Genomic DNA, 16254 nt, shown 5'->3' with positions numbered 1-16254 from the left:
TGATTTATTTCAAATGGCTATCAATCATATTTACATTATTGACTGAAGTAAAATGTGTGTGTGTGTGTGTGTGTGTTGACCTCTTAGCAGCCACAGGGGAGGAAATGGAAAAGTGGAAGTCGTAATGACTACATAAGGACACAGTGACCTTAATGGGACTTTCCACATGATTAGACACGCAATAAGCTGGACTTAGTTATTACTGTCACCAAAAACAGCAGACCACTTTCTTGTTAACTGAAGGAAATGTAACTCTGCCCCTGTCAGCCCTAATATTTTCATTAGGGAGTAAAAAGTCTTAAAAAAAAAAAAAAAAAAAAAGTCTGGAGAGCGGTTGAAGTGGCCCAGGCAGGAAAGTGCGTGGTCAGCTTTCTGAAGGAAAAGGTTGGGGGGGGGGGAAACTCTGCAACAACATGGTGCGTGCAGGAGACAACGTGGTCCTGAGGATGGCGGTAATGCAACCCCGGAGCTGCGGAGCAGCCGCCGTTAAACTCCCAAAGAAGAGCGCTGCACCGCAGGACCGCAACCGACGACGCAAAGTTGCGCGCCAGACAGGCGCAGTCGCAGCAGGCAGACAAACAGGCACAGCAGCAGACATGGCCGACGAAAAGCCCAAGGTGAAGAGCGGACTTTGTATGGGAGGGGGTGGAGGATGGTGGTGTGTGTGTGTGTGGGGGGGGGTTTCTTATAGCGTGCGCTCAATGTTTGTACATCGGCCGTAGCGGTGATATTGTGGAAAGCCGTCTGTGGAGATGTGTGTGTTTTTTTTTTTTAAGCGTTCGCGTTATTCCGATGAACGCGTTCAGCTTCAGACCTGAGCTAACGTTAGCCAGCGAGCTAGCGGGAGGAATTAGCATAATAAGCTAATGTGGCTAATGCGCCCGAGTCCGGAGGAATGAAATAAATTATGTTTTCTGATCTTTGTTAAGATACATTTAATCAACACCTTTTTTTTTTTTCTTCTTTTTTTAATTTTTTTTTTTTTTTTGTATTAAATGCTGCTATCGTATAGTGATAAACGTGTAATTTGAAGTGTCGGAAGTTATTCCATGTTCAGGAAACTTTAGCGAGATACCAAAGAAAAGTGAGTTTCCAGATTTAAATTTTTGATGAGGAACAGATGTTTTCTTTTTTTTTTTTTAGATGTTTGTGCTAAAATAAAAAAAATCGTTCACTTCAAATGGTTTTCATGCGCTGACCACCGACTCGCACCAAAATCCCCAGGAAGTTGGGTTTTTGATGATGATGCGAGTGATCGTTTCCAACCTGGGTAGTAGGCCGATGGGCATCCTGGTACATGTAGGCCATTGTCAATGGACATGCTTGTGCTAATGCTAAAGCTAACGTTTGAAGTTATAATTTCGCCTTGTGTTGATTGATCTGAGGGAGCACGTTGTCCTCCCCCCAGATCTGCCTGTCACGGGCACATGTGACTGATTTTAAAAGTAAATCCACTCACATTCTGTGAATTATTATTATTATTATTTTTTATCTCACCTTGTATGCAATATTTATAGTTGTGTGTAACCCAAAAGTGATTGTTTGGGATTTGTTGTTGTGGGCTCTCTTTTTTTTTTTTTTTTTTTTTTTTTGAAGCAACTTTGTCTTTGTGCATAATTGTTTTGTGTCTTTTTCAGGAGGGAGTGAAGACGGAGAACAATGAGCACATCAACTTGAAAGTGGCCGGGCAGGATGGCTCAGTGGTGCAGTTTAAGATTAAGAGGCACACTCCTCTCAGCAAATTGATGAAAGCTTACTGTGAACGGCAGGTGAGACCATTTTTGAGACGCAATTTTAATGCCGCTCAAAAAAAAAAACCTAGTCACCCAAATAGGCCATTCTCAAATGGGAGAGCGGCGACTTAGTTGAGGAATATAGTATCCTCGTGTTTTATAGCCCGATTAAGAATAGTCCGTATTTTCTTTGATTATTACCCATTACATTTTATTGCTCTTCCCATTTTGATAGTAGACACTCAGAAAATACGAATACCGCGTTATTGTGACACATGTTTACATTGTTCTTCAATCAAATTGAAACCATAAACATGATCTCTTGTTTGGTACAAGTTTACAGAACCACTTTTTTTCTTTTCTATTTTGATTTTAACAGTATTTGCCAATTCTGTCGTTACGTGGTTGCAGAATGTTTGTTGTTAAGATATCATCGGCTGACTATTTTAGTCTATATTCTCCTTCCCTTCTGCTCTCTTTGTGTTACCGTTTTTAGAATCACTGTCACAACGGGAAACACATTGAAAGTAGCAGGCGTTGACAAAGATTTGGATCATACGATGTGGCAGGCCTGCTTGGTTCTTTTGGTCTTTTGTGGGGATTTATCCATTTTAATGGCAGGGCTCACCTCCCTATGTGTAAATGTTCCACCAAAACATCTTCTTAAACAAAAACAAAAATCTTAAACTGTAGATCATCTTGTTTCCCCATAAAGGTGATTTTAACTGTTTAAACATAACATTCCTCTTTTTTTCCGCCCAGGGGCTGTCAATGAGGCAAATACGATTTCGATTTGACGGCCAGCCAATCAATGAAACAGATACACCGTCACAGGTAAGGTCACTCCCCCTCGCCCAACCTTCAAATGTGCACCTTTAGAATCACTGTGTTATCATGAGCTATGATGACAGAGTAATGACCCTGAACCCTACTGGTTTGTGTTGCATGGCTCAGATTTACACTTTGTCAGTTTTTATGTTGTAGACCATTTCAAGTATTACAAGACAGCTGTTGAATAAGCGATGAGTTGATCACCAGTAAATGGATGTAATGGCTGTCACTGGCTGACTAATAAAGTTAGATTATTGGTTGGGTTTATGTCACGTGACTGACAGTAGACGTCACTACTGGTCGACTGAATGCCGTGCCTGACTGTATACGTTTCAAATCGAAAGCCTAAGTTTCAAATTTAAAGCCTTTAAGCGTTTAATACACACACCAGCCATATACTAGGTTTTGGCCTAGTTTTGTAAAATAAAACAGTACATTTTGCATCTAGTAGGCCTGTATTAATGTGGGATTTTGATAATATGTACTATAGCACAGTTGTTTGTGCATTAGTGCGCACACACATACACACAGTGAGGGGGGAAAAGCTGCACTTCAGAACCAACACATCTGTTAAAATACAGTTAATATTTTTAGTTATTTTTCAAAAAGCTATTTTTGAGCTTTAATGTTTAAACACTTTCAAATGTTTTGAAAAGTTCTTGTACTATTTTATTTAAAAGGCTTTGTTTTTAAAAAGCCCTGTCAATGTTTTAAAAGATGTTTTCAATGTGTTAAATTCTCAAAATCTGTTTCAATGTTTTAAAACGCTGCCATTATTTTAAGATCTATGCCCGGTGTCTTGCCAGGGCCTTCCACTTCCATTGTCCTCCACTGTCTTTCACATCATATTTGCACAGATGCCGTATAGATATGTATGTAATAAACCGTCTGATTATAAACTGTTACTTGAAAATGTTTCGCTCTGCTCCTTGATTTCTATTTTCGTTTAGAAGCACATGCACTCTTTAAGAAAAAAGTTTGCGTAGAGCCCTCATTTTTAATTATAATTTCTTTTAATTAATCATGCAAAAATTCTTATTTCAGCTTCAATGTCAATATTTTCTGGTTCTTCTAGTCCTCCATGAGAATAAACTAAATTTATTTTTGTCATGGACTGTTGGTTAAGACAAAAGACATTTTAAGCTGCGCTTTGGAAAATGTTGGTTGACATTTTTCATCATTTTTGGACATTTTGAAGACCAAACAACTAATTGATTAATTGACTAATTGCAGAACTAATCTATACAATACTTTTAAATCAGTGAAACTGTATATAATTCTAAATAAATGTTATTTAGATACAGAAATGGCACTAAGGTATTTGCAGGTGGATGCTGTTTTACATTACCATGCGCTTAATGTTTCCTGTAATGTACCTTGCATTCCAAGTTGAAGTTGCTTAATTATGTCTTATAGCTTGACAGTCTGAAATAATGAATCAACTGTCTTAAATTTGTAAACTGTGCCATCACACAGCAGTGAAAAAAATGGTTTTATGACTAGGAGTTTCTCCGCTGTGAATCTACTTGAGTTTTGATTTGAGGGTGGATGTGCTTTGATTTCAGCCTTGTCCAGTATCATAAAATATGTCACGGTGCTTGTGCACAGACAAAGCGGAAAGTTTAATACCATTAAGCAGCTACGAACAACTTGGAGCCGTGTTAAAGGCGTGCCGTTTCTGTATGTATTTAGATCAGGTACAGCTCCACTAACAGACTCTCAACTAACATTTCAACTTTTTCCTACAGCTAGAAATGGAGGACGAAGATACAATTGATGTGTTCCAACAGCAAACCGGAGGCTGTAATCTTTAAAGACTGTTTCCTATGAACATCCCTACCTCCCCTTTTCGTCCCTGATATCTTTGTTATACCCAGTCTTCAAACGCTCATGATCAGTGTTGATACCATCCAGTGGAATACTTGTACAAAATGCTCAAAGGCGGCAGCACAGTTGGTTTAGCATTTAATCATACTCTATGCTCACACGTCTGAACTGCGCCGTGTAGACAACTTGTAAGCTGCAGTGAGTCTAATGTGCTGAAGAAATTAAAAGCTTGACATAAAAAGTTTTGTCTTTCTTTTTTTTCTAAAAAATTTGGAATAAATTCATTTTGTTGTTTGTTTGTTTTTTTTGTACTTTTTGTTTCAGTTCAGGTAGAATTTTGTCATTGTTAAGTAAGCCTGTGTTTTAAATTCACTGACATCTGTTGTTACTATGAAAATGTATTATTGGAATAAATTGAGTCTTTTTTTTTTTACATATTTCTCTGGTGTTTTTTTTTTTTTGTATCATTCCCACATCTTAATATTTCTGCTGCCATGTTCCAAAAAGTCAGTCGCAGATGCTAATTTAATTTCCCACTGAGCTTTCGGACTGCAATTGTTAGGTTATAACTTTTGAGTATGTTATGATCCTTCTTTGGAGTAAGACGGAAAATTATTTTATTGTTGTTCCAATAAGTAATGCGCTCTTGACCGAGACAAAACCAAATCATTTTTATACATGAATAAAACCTGATCTTAGGATCAATGAAGAACGTGCCTGCAAATAATTGTGTCCAATCCTAGAATTGATTGATGCTCTGGCATCCAATCCTAAAAGGAGCTGTGCACTTGCGAGCGTAATTTAGTCTGTGATCGCATCCCACGCCTTCATCTTGGATGGTCCAGAAATGAGCAGAGACCGGAAATACTGAAATGAGCCTTCAATCTAAAACCAAAGGCATCACTTTTGTTACGAACCCTAAAGACCAAATCCTGTACAGCAAATCACGTGTTCCGGTAAATTATTATATTCCGTTTTACGCAATACTATACGCGGTGTATATTCGACTTGATGTGATCTGGACAGACACGTTTGTCGCGTTATTCCGTTTTTTGTTTTTTTTATCTTGAAAATCGTACCGGAAGTGGGGCATCTTCTTCTGGCTTAGTTCAAAACCGGCCCAGTCAGACCGGAGGCAGGTTGACTTGGAAACCAGCAGCAAGTGTAGACAATGATGAGGTGGTGAGGTCCGGCTTAATCAAAAAGTGTAATTCGAGAGCGTTCTGACGAAAGAGATTTATAAATAGCGTGCGCCGTTTTGAGCAGAAATGACGACTACCACGACATATCAAGGGATGGAGCCCGACGCTAAAAGCAGCTCAAGGTAAAAGGCGTCGTTCCCACGGTTTCGTCTTCGTTAGCCACCATGAAGCCAACAAGTCCAGCATCCTCCGAAACATTTGAGCATGCGTTTTCTCCACCCCCCCTCCACCTCCACCTCCCTCCACCCCCCCTCCTTGTAATTGTCACTTAAATGCGTAAAACGGTTTGAAAAGAGGCCGCGGGTCGAAAAACCCAAAGATCAGGCTCGGTACCACACCTTCTTGTTTGGTCCGTGAGCTTTTTTTTTTTTTTTTTTTTTTTTTTTTTTTTTTTGACGTCAGCTAGCTGCCTAGCATGCGTGTACCCTCCCTTTTGTGGAGAAAGCTGCTTCGCTAGCAGGTGCTGACCGGGCGGCCCGGTGGCGGTACCACCGGTAGGCCTGTCACATTTCCGCGTGTGCGTGTGTGTGTGCATTGTGTTTCCGTCATTTAGGTTTTTTTTTTTTTTTTTTTTTTCGTTTTTCTTGTTAGAAAACCGCAAGAGACATCAGATGCAGTTGGGTGGGGCACACGTACATGGTCAGATTGGTTGTCGACATGGATGAGTGACAATAAGACGTCCTCCCGTCTGCCCTCCGTATGGCCTGATTCAGACGAGAGGCCGTGCTACAGCTGGCCACACCTGACATTATCCCAAGCTGCATTTTATTTTATTTTTTTATTTTTATTTCTAAAGATGCAGTGAATTATCTGAAGCAAATCCAGTTCTCTTTCATGAATGTTAAATGTCGAAGAAAGCAGGTAAAAAAAAAAAAAAAAATTAAAACAAAATTCACGGTTTTAAATAAATGACTTTTCTGAAAGTTGGTAATCAGTGTTGGGGAGTAACTAGTTACGTGTCACTAATTACGTGGACTTAAATTGCTAAATGCATTTCGTTGTAATCACTTAAAGTTTCTGAGACAAAATATTTAAGTAAATTACAGTTGCTATTCACAATGTTGGTGATTACAAAGGGATTACATCCAACTATACTCTGTTTGGTTAAAAGATGACATGCAGAATATGATGATCATTTTGGCGCTGTCTTCTGTCTGCGTAGACAGGCTCCATTCATTTGGCCAAATGATCACATTTTGAGCCTTGTCATTGATTGGTTGTAATCAAATGTAATAAATTGCATTACTTTGATAAAGCAATTAACATTTTTTTACCAGGGTAACTAGTAATGTGTAAACTATTGCATTTCAAAAGTAACCTTCCCAAAACTGATGGTACTTGTTGAATAGTTGTCACTTGCCTCTGAACTGATTTTTTTTTTTTTGGACCTCATCACCATTTCAAAAATTTCACTCATCCTAGTTGCTGAAATCAATAACTGAGGAGTCTGAATTCGACTACGTCAAGCTAACATTAGTATTATGCTATGTCAGACATAACACCTCATCACCTTACATGGCTAAGCACAGGGACATTTTTATTTCAAAAATATATATTAAAAAAAAATAATAATAATCATTTTTTTTACACAGTTGTATTGTTATGTGTGTATGTAATCATTATTATGTGTAACGAAAACAACACAGCTCAACTAAATGCAGCGTGCAAGTGTAACAATGGTAGACATCATATTATAGGTATAGTTCAGTTTGTTTTATTAAGTAGGGTTGTATCACACATCTCCCCTTTTTGGAGAAGCAGGCAGCTGTACCAGCATGGCAGCTAAGTAATATACTGCCTTGGACGGGGTCAGTAACAAAACCTATTTTAGCTATGGATGTCACAATCATAAAATTTTAGTTGACAGTCAATGTCATACAAATAATGACGATCAATGAGTTAATTGTGTTTTTCTGTTCTAACAGTATTCTACAAGCCTAATCATAGTTTAACAATAAACGTACACGTTATGAAGAACAAACATGTATTGTCCATGGTGCTTGGCTTTACAGCTAAATCCGTAATGCAAATAAAATGGGGTTGATCTAATATTACAAGTTAAGCGCCTCCAGACAAACAGTTGGTAGCACTAATTCTCCACGTATGTGCCATTCAACGATGGTGAAAGAGCACAATAAGATGACATTAAAGGAGGGCCAGTCAAACATCAAAGGCTGCAAAACGCTGAAGAAATAGTGGTGAAATTTGACATTTTTTGTGAGTTTAATCCAGCTGGTTTTATACAGATGAATGGAAACAATAATGATAATTGTGAAAAATTATTGTGGTACAGTCAAATAATTGTGACAGGCCTAATTTGAACCCCCTTTTACAAAAAATATCTGTTTGCGTTCACTATATTTAGAATATTATCACCCTTTCTGACGGAATTGTAGCCATTATATACATCTACGCTCTCTTCAAAGCCATCAGACTCCTTTGACAAAGCAGAAATTTGATTAGTAAAATAATATAAATAAATCTTGTCTAATAAAATGGCATTACATTTTGTTGACATTGTTCAATGACACAAAATGAGATTGATAGACCTACTGTCAATGATCAATAATTCATCAGTGATTAACACTGTATATCCTTAGTCTGAACCAGAGCGGTTTTTTTGTGTTGTTTTTTTTTAGATAATTAATTGTAGATTCATGAGAAGAAACTTCAGAAGAATCCACCCATATGATCCAGCTTTTGATAACAGTGTCATCTGTCTCTTTCCAGGGTTTTGCGCCCGCCTGGTGGTGGCTCCAACATTTCATTTGGTGCTGATGAGGGGAAGCCTCCTGTCCGGAAAAACAAGATGGCCTCCAGTGTTTTTGCTGAGCCAGAAGACCCCTATGCTAATCGAAGGAACAACCCACCAGGTAGAGTCTATCTCACCTCCAAACATTCCTTGTAACTCAGTTTGTCATATTCATCTTATTTTGACAGTTTACCCTATCTGTTATGGATGGTGTAAATTAAAAACAAAACCAGTTACAATGTGGAACTGGCTTGAAGATATAATGTATTGTGTTTTCAACATACAAAGTTTTCACTGCAGGTTTTTTGATCTGTTAAATCAAACTCATTGTGGGCCTCCACAGGCTGCTCATGATCCCTAAAAGCTGACGACAGAAGGTGTTTCCCCTGGTGCTACTCAATATATCACAATGGGCTTTGGTGCCCAAGTGATCTATTGGTTTCTCTTTCAATGCGTTATCATATATTTAACCAATTGCTTCTCTGCTAATTCTGCTCTTCTCACGTTTCCCCAGATCGGAAAATGTTATGTAGATTTGAGCTGCCACAAGTCCTTGTTAGATCACTGTGTTTGTTATAGAATTAAAAGAATATTTCCATGAGGCATATCAAGTTTGTCTGAGCCAGATCCATACTAAATCAGGGAGGCCTTAAACTCAGACTTGTCATTTTTTTCAGAACTAGAATTTCCAGCACGTCTTTAAATGCAGAATGATGGACAGCAAAATTAGAGTAAAAGAAGAAATGAAACATGACAGGAAGTGAAAATGTTTTAATCTAATTCTGTTATTCACACTTTGAGAACCACACACACACACCACCCACACACACACCCACACACATACACACACACACACACACACACACACACACACACACACACACACACACACAAACACAAACACACACAAACAACTTCCTTTTCCAAAAAGTCAGTTGCAGATCCTAATTTCATTTCTCATAGAGCTCAAACATATGCCCCGCGGGCCGTATCCGACCCGCCAGGGTGTCCAGCTCGGCCTGCCAGACGACTTTGCTAAGTGTGAAAATTACAGAAAGACATAAATTGCATTTCTATGAGAATATGGAGGTTTATGAGTACAAACGTTTTGTAATTATTTTTAATCGATCCAGTAAATGCTTCAAAAACAGCGTAAATGCGACGTCTGCTCCGGAGGCAGAAGAGCTCGTTGCTCGCTTTGTGATGCATTTGACGTCAAACGCGTCACAAAGCGAGGGAATCTGCAGAGGAGAGCCCAGGCAGATAAACAGTGGGCTGATGTCTGAGTTTTTGCTCTTTATGTTTCTAGTTTATTGTAGAAAGACCTTAAAGTAGGGTTTATCATCCAAGAACCTTCACCAATGATTTAAACATAGAGAAATATTGTCGTTATGTATGCGTTATTATGCTATGATTTTACTGGTCTGGCCCACTTGAGATCAAAGTGGGCAGTATGTGGCCCCTTAACTAAAATGAGTTTGACACTCCTGCCATAGAGCTTTCGGACTGCAATTGTTAGGTTATAACTTTGTTTGAGTATGTTATGATCCTTCTTTGGAGTAAGTTGAAAACTTATTTTATTGTTGTTCCAATAAGTAATGTGTTCTTTATTATATATATCTATATTCACACTTTGAGAATCACACACTCACACATACAAACAAATTACTTCCTTTTAAACAAACAAATCTTTCACAAAATATGTCTGTCGGATGTACTCGGTGCTATTTTTTACTTTTTTATTTCGTGGGTCTCTGTTGCCGATTTCCTGAGTTGGACGCAAAATTGAATGTGTGCTCTCTGCTTAAGTTACAGCTTCATGATAAAATTGTCACTTTGTCATGCACATACAGACATACATGGATTTGCATTAGATTTGCTTGTCAGACTTCCTTGTCAGACTTCCTTATTTTCTCCCAGATGTGGTTGTACAATCTGTTTCATTGTCAACACTTCAGAGAATATTCCACAGTCTGCATAATATCATAGTATATACCTGAGTCGGTATTTACATGCTAACTCTGCTTTTCTTCATACTTGACAACTACAGCAGTTCAGTCGAAACAGAAATTGTTATTGACAAGCACAATAATTCAAAAACTATTCATCAATGTGCGGGTACTTGCTCTGTGTTGAAACTTTGGGACATGAGTAATAGTCCCACTCAGATTCCAACTGAGCAAGAGTTACTCCTTTTGAAAATGTCATGTTTTGCATTTTTGCTCATTTCTGGTGACCTTTGGTCTATGAATAAGAATATTGAAAATGAAGGAAAAACACCTACACAGCATGACATGATTGCATATTTTTTTTATTAGAAATTAACATTAGTGTGAATAGATTGATTGTAACAAATACTTTTCAAGTCAAAAATCCTTATAAAGCTTTATCGAAAGCAAGAAGGGAATGCGTGGAAGAAAAAATATCAGGCAAAATGTCAGTCATAAGTTCAAGCTGTCAGTAGGCTGGCATTTCCTGCGTACTTCCCCTTGTGGGACATTCACTTCTCATTGTTCCCCTCCAATTCATGTGATGAATCAAACCAAAGTTTCTCAGTGTTGAAGCTGTAATTTCGTTTTGGCTGTTTGATTTTATACCTAGTATAAAGCACTGACTGTATGCAGCTCTGATATTGAACACAGTAGTAGCATAGGAAGTCCATATAGCTGAGCTCCAGGGGATGGGAAGCTGGTGTGTGGAGGGGGATGTCAAATAGCTTTTGACTGTTTTCGTCAGTGTTGGCAGCAGGCGTGCTTGAATTAGAATTTTCTGCAGAATAATCATGATTGAATATGGACAAGGCTGATATCGTCCTATGTTCAGGTGTGCATGATGTGTATGCCGAAATGAGAATAATTGGACTGTTTAATTTAAATTAAATGTAGTTGTTTGGTTGTATTGAAAGTCACTACGCTCTGCTATATTTCAAACATTTCAGGGGAGACTCCACACATACCGAACACTGTGAACATTCATCTGCATGTTTACCTTTAGTGTGAAGATTGCAGCCAAACATAACAACTGTATTTCCTGTGATCATCTGATTGGCTGAAACATCATCATGTTGATGAAGATCATTCCTATTCATATTTTGAACTTGCTAGCAATCGTTGTCTATGCAATTGTGATCCAAAAATCAACTTGTTTTGTATTTGTACTTGATTTAAATCAGTGTGTAGGCTTCACATCTCAGGCTTTTGGTGCTGCACAGTGAATTGGTTGCCTGTATTGTAGGTATATTTGAGAGTTAATAATTTAGAAAATGGAGCAAACATCAGAGCTCCTGTATGAATTGTATGTTATTACAATTATTATATATTATCTATTAAGAAAGCAGTATGGAGGTTTTATATGGCAAAATGGTTTTAAGACAGGGTTTGCAGCCTGCAGTATTTGTCCACTTATGTTATCTGAAACTCGAAGGTCCCTTTGTCTCAGAGCAGGTTTCAGGCTCTAATCCTCAGATATCTTTGTTTAGTGATATGTAGTTGTGATGTTCTTTCAGCTGCCACTGATGGGGCTTTAAAACAGTCCCTATGTTCAACACTCTGGCAGTGTCAAGGGAGGGTAATGTTGGTCTCCCGACCAGTGTCCAGCACTTTAGTCCAGACTGAAATAGCTCAACGCAGTGTTTACTGGATGTTGTCTTATCCCCTTGCTCTTCCAGGTGGGAAGCCCACAGGTGTGCTGTGCGGTGAGCCGTCAGCCCCCCTGAGGAGAGGAGGAAACCAAACCACCAATCACTTCGGAGACGCCATAGCCACAGTAAGATCATGCCCCTGATCACAAGTTTCCAAAAGAAAAGAAGTGAAACCTGTAGTCAACCAAACACAGACGGGAAACAACTGAGGTCCAAATGATTTGAAGAATAATCATTTTTTTCTTGAAGTTCCCTTATCATCCCACAAATGTAGCTTGTATATACAAAGCACGAGACATTTTTAGGTAATAATTATGTAAATTTCATTAATCAGTACATGTATTTTTTTTCCCATCAAGACTGACTCTTTTTGTGTCTAAACAATGTTAAATACTGATCTCTTCTGTTCTGCTTGTATTTATTAGGATGGAGAAATTTCTGTACGTGATAATGGTAAGCACCCGTGTTTCTCATCACATCACCCCGTTTTACAGTACTTGGAAAGCTCGTAGTATCTCCCTGAACTCTACCTGTTGGCACGTTTGAGCATAATGTTATAACAGAACAGAACACAGGAAAAAGGGAGGGAAAAAAATGGATAGGGAAGTAAATAATATTATTTTTGCTCAGGATTTTGAGCAATTTCAATAACAGCGGGTCCATGATTTTCGTTAATAGTTAATTCAATATGAACGACTTTATTGGCAGCAGGAATGCCAAAAATGGGTCGACGGAGAAATAAATAAAACCTAAATCTGTGTGGACATTTGAAAAGAAGATAAAACATACATTTTGACTTAGACCGTCACATCCACATCATGTGTGTCTTTAGAAGGGCGTGTTCCCGTATTTATTATTATAAATCATTATATGTTCTGATGTCTGTGTTTAGAAAACAGTGCTGCCGAGCCTGAAGTCGTTCCAGTGCAGCAGGAGGAAGGCCCTCATGCTGAGGAACCTGTCGCAGGAGTACCATCCGGCCGCCGAAATCCCCCGGGGGGAAAGTCCAGCCTCATCCTAGGTTGAATGCCGCTCAACAAGCCCTCCTTACCTCCACTCGTCTCTGAACTCATCTCTTTTTCTTTTTTTTTTCAAAACAAGAATCCCCAGCCCATTTGTCTGTACCACAGGAATCCTCTGATGTCCAGCAGACACCAGTGTCCTCCACATCCCCAAGTGCATTGTTTTGATACCTCTTTTTTGAAAACTGTTTTGTACTGTTTTTATTGTTTGTTTATTTTGACAGAAGCACTTTATGTATTTCTATGTATATGGTTCAAAGTCTGCCTTCACCCCTGAAATGCATTAGCCCTGCCGGGAAGGATACAAGGCTCACATTTCTCATACCAACAATGGTAAATGTCCCCTAACTTTATTGCAACAGCACAAGCTGTTGGTGATTATACAAGCAGCTTAAAGAACACAAGCAAGGAAAATAAATCTTTTGCTCCGTGTTCATGTTTGGCCCATATTGCATGCATGTCCGGTCTGTAACGTATGAATGTGAGAAGAAACACAACTGTGAAGATTTCATTTTTAGTTTAACCGGGTTTTTTTTGTTTTTTGGGGGGTTTTTTGTGGAACAATTGTTGTACTGTTGTTGCATGAAGTTGAAATCTTTCTACTGATAATACTATTATTATCCACATAGGATCCACATAAATTACTGTAATTGTGATCTGAAAGATGCAAACATTTATCTTCAGATGAGTACTGTAGGTCCCATGTCGGGTAACAAAGTTGGAACAAGCCTTTTTTTTATATTGTAGTCACTAACCTTAGATTGTTGTAACCCCAGTGCCGGTTTCAAGTGCCCCGTGTTTTTATAGGTAAAATTTACTCAAAAATTTACTCTAGAGTGCGCCTGTTTATGTGTTAGGCTACAACATCAAACAAGGTTGGGTTTCCATATTGCATCCTACCAGTATCACAAAAAGCATTTTTTTTTTTTTTTTTTTTTTTTTTCAATTGCAAATCGATGGTGTATCGTTGGTCCTGACTCTAAAGTGTTTCTGGTAAACCCATCCTAGATTTGACAAGTGACCTTATGACAGCCCAGCCTTTTTTTCACTGTTTTAACCCCTTATGCATTTGTTAATATTCCTGCTTACTGGATATCTAGAACAATCTTTTTGTACATTTCATGTGACATTCTTTAAACCAAAACTCCCTCCTGCTTCTCTTCTGTTGAGTTACGCGCATGACCGCTTAGTCCACCAGCTGTCGTGCAAGAAAAATTCTACATTTCAGGTACATGATACGTCTTTCCTGTGGTGTCATTTTTTTTTTTTTTTTTTTTTTTTTTTTTAATGTTTATGATGCAAGACATGTCTGTTTGCATCCTATACCAATTCCTGTTGCTGGATGTAAGTCACTGCGGAAATTTGAATTCAAGAAATGGCACAAGTTGAAATTAACATTAAATATCAATTTTGACCTTGAATTATATTTGCGTGTGTGTATGATCACTGAATAGTTGTAACGGGTCAGTTTGGAGCATTTCACGGGACATTTTGCATCAAAAACACTTATGAAGCCAGACACTGCATTTAACTCGCTGCTGATGCTTCACATGAACTTACAGTGGGTACGGAAAGTATTCAGACCCCTTTAAATTTTTCACTCTTTGTTTCATTGCAGCCATTTGCTAAAATCAAAAAAGTTCATTTTATTTCTCATTAATGTACACTCAGCACCCCATCTTGACAGAAAAAAACCAGAAATGTAGAAATTTGTGCAAATGTATTAAAAAAGAAAAACTGAAATATCACATGGGCATAAGTATTCAGACCCTTTGCTGTGACACTCATATTTAACTCACATGCTGTCCATTTCTTCTGATCCTCCTTGAGATGGTTCTACTCCTTCATTGGAGTCCAGCTGTGTTTAATTAAACTGATTGGACTTGATTAGGAAAGGCACACACCTGTCTATATAAGACCTTACAGCTCACAGTGCATGTCAGAGCAAATGAGAATCATGAGGTCGAAGGAACTGTCCAAGGAGCTCAGAGACAGAATTGTGGCAAGGCACAGATCTGGCCAAGGTTACAAAATAATTTCTGCAGCACTCAAGGTTCCTAAGAGCACAGTGGCCTCCATAATCCTTAAATGGAAGAAGTTTGGGACGACCAGAACTCTTCCTAGACCTGGCCGTCCAGCCAAACTGAGCAATCGTGGGAGAAGAGCCTTGGTGAGAGAGGTGAAGAAGAACCCAAAGATCACTGTGGCTGAGCTCCAGAGATGCAGTAGGGAGATGGGAGAAAGTTCCACAAAGTCAACTATCACTGCAGCCCTCCACCAGTCGGGGCTTTATGGCAGAGTGGCCCGACGGAAGCCTCTCCTCAGTGCAAGACATATGAAAGCCCGCATAGAGTTTGCCAAAAAACACATGAAGGACTCCCAGACTATGAGAAATAAGATTATCTGGTCTGATGAGACCAAGATTGAACTTTTTGGCGTTAATTCTAAGCGGTATGTGTGGAGAAAACCAGGCACTGCTCATCACCTGCCCAATACAATCCCAACAGTGAAACATGGTGGTGGCAGCATCATGCTATGGGGGTGTTTTTCAGCTGCAGGGACAGGACGACTGGTTGCAATTGAAGGAAAGATGAATGCAGCCAAGTACGGAGATATCCTGGAAGAAAACCTCTTCCAGAGTGCTCTGGACCTCAGACTGGGCCGAAGGTTCACCTTCCAACAAGACAATGACCCGAAGCACACAGCTAAAATAACAAAGGAGTGGCTTCGGAACAACTCTGTGACCATTCTTGACTGGCCCAGCCAGAGCCCTGACCTAAACCCAATTGAGCATCTCTGGAGAGACCTGAAAATGGCTGTCCACCAACGTTCACCATCCAACCTGACGGAGCTGGAGAGGATCTGCAAGGAAGAATGGCAGAGGATCCCCAAATCCAGGTGTGAAAAGCTTGTTGCATCATTCCCAAGAAGACTCATGGCTGTACTAGCTCAAAAGGGTGCTTCTACTCAAGACTGAGCAAAGGGTCTGAATACTTATGACCATGTGATATTTCAGTTTTTCTTTTTTTAATAAATTTGCACAAATTTCTACATTTCTGTTTTTTTCTGTCAAGATGGGGTGCTGAGTGTACATTAATGAGAAATAAAATGAACTTTTTTGATTTTAGCAAATGGCTGCAATGAAACAAAGAGTGAAAAATTTAAAGGGGTCTGAATACTTTCCGTACCCACTGTAAGATCATCTTTGAATACATTATTTTAGTCCTGCTGAGATGGGCCATCTAAA

At 38.9% G+C, this 16254-nt stretch overlaps 2 protein-coding genes across 2 annotated transcripts; both read left to right on the top strand.

The window, feature by feature from the left end:
- Positions 1-419: 419 nt before the first annotated feature.
- LOC138208895 (small ubiquitin-related modifier 2-like) lies at positions 420-4824 on the top strand. Its single transcript, XM_069167106.1, has 4 exons — positions 420-617; positions 1638-1769; positions 2496-2567; positions 4313-4824. The coding sequence occupies exons 1-4, from the start codon at positions 447-449 to the stop codon at positions 4376-4378; spliced, it is 441 nt and encodes a 146-aa protein (XP_069023207.1). The 5' UTR covers positions 420-446; the 3' UTR covers positions 4379-4824.
- Positions 4825-5493: 669 nt separating this feature from the next.
- jpt1a (Jupiter microtubule associated homolog 1a) lies at positions 5494-14428 on the top strand. The gene is made up of 5 exons (XM_069167897.1): positions 5494-5715; positions 8324-8466; positions 12013-12110; positions 12411-12438; positions 12878-14428. Exons 1-5 carry the CDS (start codon positions 5660-5662, stop codon positions 13009-13011), a joined length of 459 nt encoding a protein of 152 aa, XP_069023998.1. The 5' UTR covers positions 5494-5659; the 3' UTR covers positions 13012-14428.
- Positions 14429-16254: the final 1826 nt, after the last annotated feature.

This window comes from Embiotoca jacksoni, unplaced genomic scaffold (genome assembly GCF_022577435.1).
Source record: "Embiotoca jacksoni isolate LCO1_2020_lvr unplaced genomic scaffold, fEmbJac1.0.p SCAF_4, whole genome shotgun sequence".
In the NCBI taxonomy this organism is placed as follows: Eukaryota; Metazoa; Chordata; class Actinopteri; family Embiotocidae; genus Embiotoca; species Embiotoca jacksoni.
This window is presented reverse-complemented; position numbering and strand designations above follow the sequence as displayed.

Bases quoted from the DNA above. Each gene is read 5' to 3' on its own strand.
- LOC138208895 (XM_069167106.1), top strand. From the start codon at position 447: ATGGCGGTAATGCAACCCCGGAGCTGCGGAGCAGCCGCCGTTAAACTC. The intron at 618-1,637 runs GTGAAGAGCGGA...TGTCTTTTTCAG, and splicing joins TGGCCGACGAAAAGCCCAAG to GAGGGAGTGAAGACGGAGAA. The intron at 2,568-4,312 runs GTAAGGTCACTC...TTTTTCCTACAG, and splicing joins AAACAGATACACCGTCACAG to CTAGAAATGGAGGACGAAGA.
- jpt1a (XM_069167897.1), top strand. From the start codon at position 5,660: ATGACGACTACCACGACATATCAAGGGATGGAGCCCGACGCTAAAAGC. The intron at 5,716-8,323 runs GTAAAAGGCGTC...GTCTCTTTCCAG, and splicing joins GACGCTAAAAGCAGCTCAAG to GGTTTTGCGCCCGCCTGGTG. The intron at 8,467-12,012 runs GTAGAGTCTATC...TTGCTCTTCCAG, and splicing joins TCGAAGGAACAACCCACCAG to GTGGGAAGCCCACAGGTGTG.